The following is a 10,000-nucleotide window of genomic DNA, read 5'->3' as shown; positions in this document are numbered from 1 at the left end:
TTCCAGCTTCTCCCCGTTGCTGTTTGCCGTGCGTCTGGGAATCTTTTTATTCAGCACCACCAAATCGATGGACAGCGACCGAGAGCGCCTGTGTGTCTTTCGCGCGTTTGGATATTCAGCAAACCTTTCGCAGGGACAGCGACAGAGCTCTGTGTATAGCCAGTAAATGTGTGTGTGCAGCCTATGTTTGTGTGTTTGTGTGTGTCTCTGTGTGTGTTTGTATGAAGCCAAGCAGTGGAGCCAAGGCAAGAAACAAAACATACAATGTGCGCCATTCATTGCACAGTGTGTGTGTCGGTGCGCTTGTGCGCGCAGACACTTTCTATTCTCAACCCTGTGATCGTGAAAGAAATCGTTTCGTGAGTCATTGCTAACATGACTACTACTTTTCATTCGATGGGATTATTTTAGCATCCAAAAAAAGCAGTGAGAACGAGTGGCACTCCATCAGTTTAGATCAGACCCGCACTATAGTCACGATGAACGCTTGGGAGAAGCAACGCTCGCAGACCGTGTTTCTTTTTTCCGGTATTGCTTTCATCCATATCAGCCACCAATCTGTTACTTGGGGGTTCAATTTCATTGTTTTAAAAAGCTTCAGTATTTGTAAATGAACATAAACTTATTCTACCCCAATCAGCGAAAACGTTTATTGCCGCCTGAAACATTATCATCCTATTTTCACGGATTCTCTGAACGGTTCATGCTTTTTGTTTATTTTGGTAACAGACTAGAATATTCCCACTGCCAATCATATGAAACGTATGAAACATATATAGATGGAAACCAGGGGATTCGATCCTAACGCGCTCGGGACGTCCTCTCCAAAATGTCCTCTCGTCCTCAGGAGCCCGTGCCTCGAGCCCCTAGACAGATCTGACTCCGTCCGTTGTCACTGTTAACGATGGTATGACTCGCAAAAGGGGAATGATGAATCTGCACTGTCATTCATTTTCACATCGAACTCTAAGCCTAACTACCGGTCTCTGATTTTCATTTATGGAGGTTGGTAAACCGTTATGTAATGCATACAGAGAGCTCCTCTCCTAGCCACCCTTACCATCCACTCGCTGTTGCATTCATTTATGAATTGCAATAAGCATATCCGAGCCCGATTCATTACGACCTTACCGGCACATCACCGGTAATGGATGGTGGTTGCCGTCTACAGAGACATTAAGGGTCCATTTAGAGTTTAGATTTGTTAGCATTGTTAAATATGTTGTAACATCGGTGTACACATGGAACTATCACTATGAGTATGCAACATTGAAACCTTCAATGTCAAAACATGAATTCCCTTTGCCCCAGGTTGAGACAGCAACTAATGCTCCCTCCTCTCTCTCTTCTTCACCTCCCTCTCCCTCCTTCTACTTCTCCATTTCTCTATCCTGCCTGCTATTCACGATTGTGTATGTGTGTGCGACACTGTTTGCAACTCTCCCTCTCTCCTTCTCTCTTTCTCTTTTGCTTCATCTCTCTCCCCCTCTCACTCCCCATCCACCCTCCCCCACCCCACTGCACCCCCCCCCCCTCCTCTCCCGTTGCAGTGCTGTGAAGTGGCCGTGAAGAGCCATAACTTCATCCCGGGTGTCAGCGAGGATGCTGTGGGTTACCTTGCTGAGCACCATAGCCCTGGGATGGACCACCCCAATCCCTCTGCTGGAGGACTCGGAGGAGATCGACGAGCCCTGCTTTGAGCCCTGCTACTGTGAGGTCAAGGAGGGCGTCTTCCACGTCCACTGCGACAGCAAAGGATTTACAAACGTCAGCCAGATCTCCCAGATATGGACCCGGCCCTTCAAACTCAACCTGCAGAGGAATTCAATGCGGAAGCTTTACTTCAACAGTTTCCTGCATCTCAACAATGCCCTGTCCCTCAACCTGGGAAACAATGCCTTGCAAGACATCCACGCGGGGGCTTTTAATGGATTGGGAATTCTCAAACGGCTTTTCCTGCATGAGAACAAGCTTGAGGTGTTCCGAAACGACACGTTTCTGGGACTGGAGAGCTTGGAATATCTGCAGGCGGACTACAACGTGATCAAACGCATCGAAAGCGGAGCTTTCCGGCACCTCCACAAGCTCAGAGTGCTTATTCTAAATGACAATCTGATACCGGTGCTGCCCAGCTACCTGTTTAGGTCGGTGTCGCTGACTCATCTGGACCTGAGGGGCAACCGGTTAAAGACGTTACCTTATAAGGGCACGCTGGAGTACGTGGGGCGGAGCCTGATGGAGATACAGCTTGAGGAGAACCCCTGGAACTGTGCGTGTGAGATAGTGCAGCTGAAAACCTGGCTGGAGAGGATCCCGTACACGGCACTGGTGGGCGAGATCACGTGCGAGTATCCCTTCCACTTCCATGGGAAAGACCTGCGGGAGATTAAAAGGAGTGAGCTCTGCCCGCTGCTCTCTGACGCCGAGATCGAAGCCAAGCTGGGGATCCCCAGGGTGCCGTTCAACAATGAGAACACCTGGCCCACCAAGCCCTCGTCCATGCTCTCCTCCTTCCACAACACCGCCTCGTCCGTGGAGTACAAAGAGAGACACGTCAAGCCCACCAAGCGTCCCAGACCCACCAAGAACCCCCCTACCCCACGGCCCATCTACCCAGGCCTCAACCAGCCCCCCGTGGCTGGCTACCAGACCCGACCCCCCATCCCCATCGTCTGCCCCGCTGGATGTACCTGCAACCTGCACATCAACGATCTGGGGCTGACGGTGAACTGTAAGGAGAAGGCGTTCCACAACATCTCCGAACTCCTGCCAAGGCCCCTCAACGCTAAGAAACTATACCTGAGCGGGAACCTCATTCAGAAAATCTACCGATCGGATTTTTGGAACTTCTCCAGTTTGGATTTACTACACCTTGGGAACAACCGGATATCCTACGTCCAGGAGGGTGCGTTTATCAACCTGCCCAATCTGAAGAGTTTATATCTCAACGGCAACGACATAGCGAGGCTGACTCCAGGCATGTTCAGAGGTCTGCAGACTTTGAGCTATCTTTATTTTGAGTACAACGTCATACGTGAAATTCAGCCAGCCTCCTTCTCTCTCATGCCAAGCCTGCAGCTGGTGTTCCTCAATGACAACCTCCTCCGCTCCCTCCCCACTGACACCTTTGCTGGCACGAGCCTGGCCCGCCTGAACTTGCGCAACAACTACTTCCTGTCTTTGCCAGTGCGCGGCGTCCTCGAACACTTGGACTCCATCGTCCAGATAGACCTTCACCAGAACCCCTGGGACTGCTCATGTGAAATCATCCCCCTCAAAAACTGGATGGAGAAGCTGTCCTCTGTCATTGTGGTGGGTGACGTCATCTGCAAGACCCCAGAGTTCGCCTTCGGCAAAGACCTGCGTTCGCTGGACCCCGAGGTCATCTGCCCCGAGCTGAAGTACCAGTCCGGCCCCTCCCCTGCCCTGCTCCCTAGCGGGGGGGACCTGACCACAGGGAGCCTGGGCCTGGGAGAGGCCAGGGGGAGGGGGGCCGTGCCGCTCTCTGTTCTCATCCTCAGCCTCCTCATCCTCTTCATCTCAGCTGTGTTCGTGGCAGCGGGCCTGTTTGCCTTCGTCCTTAGGCGGAGGAAGAAACTCCCCTTCCGGAAGCGCTCTGAAGTGGACCTCACGGGCATCCAGATGCAGTGTCGGATATTCGAGGACCCGCTCAGGCAGACCACCGGGGACGGTGCCAGTACGCCGGAAAAGCCGTCAGGTGTACACACACACTCTCACACTGGCCACGCGCACGGTCATGTCTATGACTACATCCCCCATCCAGTCACTCAGATGTGTAACAACCCCATTTATAAGCCCAGAGAAGGGGAGATAGCGGAGGAGGAGGGGGGGCAGTTTTCTGAAACGAAGGAGAACAACAGTAACTATAGAACCCTGCTCGAGAAAGAGAGAGAGTGGACCCTGGCTGTGTCCAACTCTCAGCTCAACACCATCGTGACGGTGAATCACGCTACCGCGGATCTATCTGGGTTTCACGAGAACGGCGGGCTCTGCCCAACTGTCATAGACAGCCAGAGACCCACACCGACCGTCGGGTTCGTAGACTGTCTGTATGGGACGGTACCCAAACTAAAGGACATGCACGTAGCGCACGCACACCCTCCCGGTATGCAGTATCCAGACTTGCAGCAGGACGCGAGGCTGAAGGAGACGTTGCTCTTCACAGCGGGGAAAGGTTACCCAGACCCCTCCCAAAGCGATTACCTCGAGTTACGGGCCAAACTCCAAACCAAGCCGGATTACCTCGAAGTCCTGGAGAAATCATATCGATTCTAACATCTCCCCCACACGTAAAAATATAATACAATAGGCCTACGAAACACAAAAACATATTCACTTTTTTACCATACCCCAAAACAAAACCACTGAACGAAAAATACAAAAATGTACCTAAAAAATCAGCATGTTATAAAATGAAATATTGTATTACAAGTTCTTTCCCCCCAAAATCGCTTTGGAGGAGAGGGCATTCTCAGATGTTTCAATGAAGTGCCTTTTTCAGAGTAGCCAGCAACGTTAATAACCGTTATTTTTCTACGAAACAGATAGGTCTATATGCCCAGGAGAAAGAATGAAAGAAAGAATGCAAGGAGGAAGAGGCACCGGGAAATCTAAACATCCGAAATTAAATTCCATCAAAACGAGCCTGATGTAGCGCGCTCTGACGGTGGAGTTACCAAATGCGCGGCTCAGAGGAGCGGGACGTCTCCGTGGCCGTGTCTCCCATATATTTCACGTGGATGTACAAATACCCGGAGGCCGTGCACACGAGGTTTGTAGGAAATGAATAACGATTAACAATAAATAAATACATTTAAAAAACAAAATGAATTGCAGTTTGCTGCATGCACTCGCCCCACTGCAGGAGCGAGGGATTGGCTCCGAACTATCAGTCACGTATTAATAGAGATACTGCAACGCATTTACAGTTCAGTGTTCTATTTAATTTTATATATTATTAATATGATTATTATCAAAGAGGACTACTATCGATATCGGGTGCTTCTCATGGACGTGCCCACCCGTGGATGCTAGACATTTGTGAATATTCCTGTATGATGACGCTCAAGGTTTTCTGGGATCCCCACGCACTTTCTTAAGACGCATCGCTTCTGGATTACCATCATCACCACTAACGCGGCTTTGTAGGAGGCACTTTTAATGTTTTCTCTCTCACAAAGATTTGAAGAAAAATGTGCATATATATTTATTCTGTAATTTCAGTGAAAATTTTAATTGTAAAGGTAATGTTAAATCAATGTATAGTGATTATCCGTCTGGTATAGCCTTCTTAATAAAACTCTTCAATCCAACAGAAAAGGGTGCCACCGCGGACAGGTTTGTGCTGAGCACTGTGGTGGTCGTAGGCTCCTTATAGGGTACTGCCTTTCGCCGTTGTTGTGCATTGCATAATGATACATTGGTCTTCAGAAGCTTGAGGAACACAAGCTGTTCGGGTTTCGAATAAGAAATGAACCGCTGCTCGTTGACTTTAGGCTATGGACGGAAAATGTTTGGTACTTCTGGTAAAGGCTAGACCAAGGGATAGTTGCGTGGATTGGGGGACAGTGACACAAGAGAGAGCGTCAAGCGAACACGTAAATGAATGAGCCACCTCGCCGTAATATTAGCTAACAATGTGCATTCGGATTCCGTGTAAATTGTATCTAAAATAGTTAATTAATTAGAAATGAAGTGCGAGTTTTTTTCCCCGCACTCCTTACCCACTATGCTCTGCAAAGGGGTAATGCATATTCTGTCCACATGAGGGCAAAAAGAAGGCACTCACTTTACTTGACAATATCGTAAATGTGTGAGATTAATTATGAGGGAACCAATTGAAAATCTATAAATTAAACGTGGTTCGATACTAATGCGCGATATCAACGCTTTTATAGTTCTTACTGGCTATGGGAAAATACCGCAAATGGGTTTTTTATGGGTTTTGTGCAATAGAGAGAAAACCAGACAAACATTACAAATAAAATAAAAAAACTTAAATTAAAGAGATATGATACCTTATTTGTCATTGGTTACAGGGCGATTAAATATATACGAAGTGTTATGCATCAAGACAGGTATATATCTTTTTTATATATATATAGAAGATGATAAAATCGAAGGCTCTTCTTGGTCGATGTTAATGTATGGTCTTTGGGGATAAGTTCTTAAAGGAATCACCTAGTCATTGTTCCACTACGATCATAACACATCATACTGTGTGTTTGTACCATGGCTGTTCTTCCTTCTTGTTGGACAATCATCAGTCACCAGTGTGAGTGTGGATCACCTCCTCAGAGAGAGGACATTGTCAATACTGTAGCATTCACCCACTGGAGGTCAATGGACTCTTTATTTCACACACACACAGACACACACACACACACATACATCGAATACACGCGCACAAACACACACACATGCGAATCAACCCACACACACACACACACACACACACACACACACACACACACACACACACACACACACACACACACACACACACACACAAACAAGCTCCCTCCCTCCTCTTAAGCCTTTTAACACATGCACATGTACACACATGCAAAAAACACAATTTTTCACAACCAAGACAGTTACACTATACTCAGCAGTTTTGTGCATGCACTCAGTTTAATTAAAAGCGAACATGCATTCTTCTATTTTAAATGCAAAAAAACGACTTTTCAATGCTCAATATTTCTACTTGGTTAAGGGAACACGCTCCGATATTTTCCTAAATGTCCTGGGTTTGATTGACCCTCCCTTCAAACTTCCACCCCAAATGAGTGTTGAATCTGTTCTAATAAACCCTGATGTCTCATACTGCCATGTCCAGGTTATTTTGTGCTGAATGGAATATGGTAGCCCGATACAGATATACAGAAACTGTAAGGAGAAGCCAGGTGTGTGTTTCTCTTCTATGCTGTCTGTGCTGGGTACATACAATACATAGTCTCTTTTTGAATTTGTTTGTTGTTGAACTTATATTGAATGACATAGAACAAACATCTATCTTTTTTCATCTTTTTTTTTGGAAAGATAACTTTACATAAAGCAAACACATGTGGACATTTGAAGGCTGAAGCTTTTGGTGAAGGTTGAAGCCATCCTCCATCCCTCCCCAGCTAGCAGGTCCAGTGCTCCATCCCTCCCCAGCTAGCAGGTCCAGTGCTCCATCCTTCCCCAGCTAGCAGGTCCAGGGCCAGTGCTCCATCCTTCCCCAGCTAGCAGGTCCAGGGCCAGTGCTCCATCCCTCCCCAGCTAGCAGGTCCAGGTCCAGTGCTCCATCCTTCCCCAGCTAGCAGGTCCAGGGCCAGTGCTCCATCCCTCCCCAGCTAGCAGGTCCAGGTCCAGTGCTCCATCCCTCCCCAGCTAGCAGGTCCAGGTCCAGTGCTCCATCCCTCCCCAGCTAGCAGGTCCAGGGCCAGTGCTCCATCCCTCCCCAGCTAGCAGGTCCAGGTCCAGTGCTCCATCCCTCCCCAGCTAGCAGGTCCAGGTCCAGTGCTCCATCCCTCCCCAGCTAGCAGGTCCAGGGCCAGTGTGTTTTCTTCCTGTCTCATCTTTCACCCCTGGGATGTAAATACTCTTGGATCTGAGTTCAGTGCTTCAATAGATAAACCCATGCTCCATTGTTTGCAATCTCGCCACATAGATTGCAAACCTTCATTTTGAATCTTATGAAGCTCAACATAAGTTGTTGTTACTCTTTGTGTTTGTCTGCTCATAGTTGGGTGAATGGTACCATAGGTTGAACCTCATCTGTTTAGCTACATCTCTGATGGTTTATTTTTATTGAACATCAGTCTATTCGTTTTTTATCTCGAATATCTAACTCAAGCTTTGGATGATCTCAGAGGAAGAGTATGAGATGGATAAACGGATTGATTAGTTACTCATTGTGTGAGCACCCGATTGCTTTCTGAGTCTGTACTGGAACAAACAAACAGAGTGTGGTATTGGCAGACATGTTCACTTTTTAGTGTTAGGTAATATGTCTGTTAGAGTTTTTTTTACAGTCGCTAGGACACATTTCTCAATACTTAGGTCACTTTTTCAAAACTCTTCACACAGTTCTCCTAACCAACTTTCAGCTCGACACAGCAGTTAATTTCACATTCAAAATGTACTAAAACTACCAAAATACATCATACATGTCTCAAATCAACTAATTCTTCCATAACACTAGCAAAGGTTGACAGCCAACAAACATACTTTGTCACCCACAAAACAAAGACCTAAAAATCACTAACAACAGGTAGCACTATACAATGTTTTCTTATGTAAAACAAGGACACCTCTCTACTGTTTAGAATTCACTGCAATATATGTTACTGGAATGAATCAGACATGATGCAGTATGCTTCAATATGTTGTATATATAATTTTTTTTTCACTAATTCCAGAATACAAGAATTTGAATACACACCATCCACTGATAGAGATACAATAGGAATACTACTGTAATCTTCTGCATTTGGCCAATAGGTTCTCATCCACATCACATCTTATGTCATCTAGGGCAATACACCTAGGAAAGAATCTTCTGGCATGCCTGATCCATCCCTGGAAATGTCCAGGCATCCAGCATTCATTGCGTCCAGGAGGGACATTTGATCATGTGGATGGTGGTCATACAGTAAACCTTCCACATGCATGAGGAAAATAATTATTCTATGGGGTTGAGGAATGGAGAGTAAGGTGGGAAGAAAAGTGAAACCATTCTGAGATGGGCTGCAAACCACTCGGTGACTGCACGGGAGTGGTGAAATGTCACATTGTCCCATACAAATGTTGGCTGATTTCTTCTCTCTGCATCCATTTCCTCACCTAGCACAACCCTGCCGTAGAGATCATTTTATAGCACTTAATTTTTTGATTGGAAATATATTTCATTACAATATTACTGTAGATATGTAGCAAATTTGTCTTATTTAATTTGGAATTGTATTATTCTTTTGAACTGAAGTTTAACAGTTTTGAAAACATGCAAATTGGCCTGTAGGTACATAGAGTTTTGGCAGTTGTTGTGTCGAAGTGAGAAAAGAATGAATGTAATTTGAAAGATGTAGTCATTGAATGAATTTTGTTCCAAAACAATGATAAATGATCCACAGTTTATCCCACATATACTTCTGTTGTGCTCACTGTGTGAAGAGTTTTGAAAACGTGACTTAGTATTACAATCGCTAGGACACATTGAGAAATGTGTCCTAGCGACTGTAAAAAACGGAAGTGTTTCTCCACTCTCAGGCCTCATTGTTTATCTGTTTGTTTGTTCTTGGGCTTCTAAAAGCCTAAATTAGATAAGATCAGAAACACTGATGGTGGGTGAGAGAAAGAGACAGAAAGAGAGAGAGAGAAACAGAGAGGAAGAGAGGAGAAAACAAGTTTAGGAAGATGTGGCAGCACGCAGGAATTGAGAATCGTTGAGGAGGTGGTTCTCGGAGAAAAGAGGGGATTCTGTCTTTCTTGTGTTCCTGAAGAGGCTGTAATTGTCCAATTAACACAGCTGAGGGTGTTGAGAAGAGAGCAGGTGGTGAATGGGCCGGGGAAGAAATGGGCACTGTGTGTTTATGTGTGTGTGTGTGTGTGTGCGTGCGTGCGTGCGTCATGTTTTTTTTCTTCTTTTCACTCTCCACTTTTGGGAATATACTCCAAAGTTTGCTGAAAGAGACAACATTTCCAAGAGCTACTCAGAGTGCTGAAATGGCAGTATATGCTAGGGTTTGGAAGTGTACTATGGACATGTTGTGTGTTTATATATGTGTTTGTGTGAGAGAGAGATGCAGTCTATCTATCTGTCAATGTGTCAGCCCATTGGGTGTTTTGAAGGTGCTGCGTACTGATCTCCAATTGTCTAGATTGAACTATCCTAATCATAGCATCTGGTGTCATGGAGGTGTGAGAATGAATATGCTGCCGTGCTTGTCTGACAAAGAGTAGGGTGTGGATAGGAGGGGAGAGAGAGGAGCGAGCG

At 46.1% G+C, this 10,000-nt stretch overlaps 1 protein-coding gene across 2 annotated transcripts in view; it reads left to right on the top strand.

The window, feature by feature from the left end:
* Positions 1 to 1,556: 1,556 nt before the first annotated feature.
* The window catches only part of slitrk3a (SLIT and NTRK-like family, member 3a), a 10,670-nt gene continuing 2,226 nt past the window's right edge, over positions 1,557 to 10,000 (top strand). Inside the window, exons 1-2 of one of the 2 annotated variants that reach the window (XM_062473375.1) lie at positions 1,557 to 7,155; positions 7,218 to 8,814. In XM_062473375.1, the coding sequence (XP_062329359.1) occupies positions 1,603 to 4,296 (2,694 nt within the window). In that variant the 5' untranslated portion in view covers positions 1,557 to 1,602 and the 3' untranslated portion in view covers positions 4,297 to 7,155; positions 7,218 to 8,814. Of the gene's footprint in view, positions 7,156 to 7,217; positions 8,815 to 10,000 lie in introns of those variants that run through there. The other variant, XM_062473376.1, reaches the window with a different exon arrangement.

Source organism: Osmerus eperlanus, chromosome 11 (assembly GCF_963692335.1).
Source record: "Osmerus eperlanus chromosome 11, fOsmEpe2.1, whole genome shotgun sequence".
NCBI classification, from domain to species: Eukaryota; Metazoa; Chordata; class Actinopteri; order Osmeriformes; family Osmeridae; genus Osmerus; species Osmerus eperlanus.
This window is presented reverse-complemented; position numbering and strand designations above follow the sequence as displayed.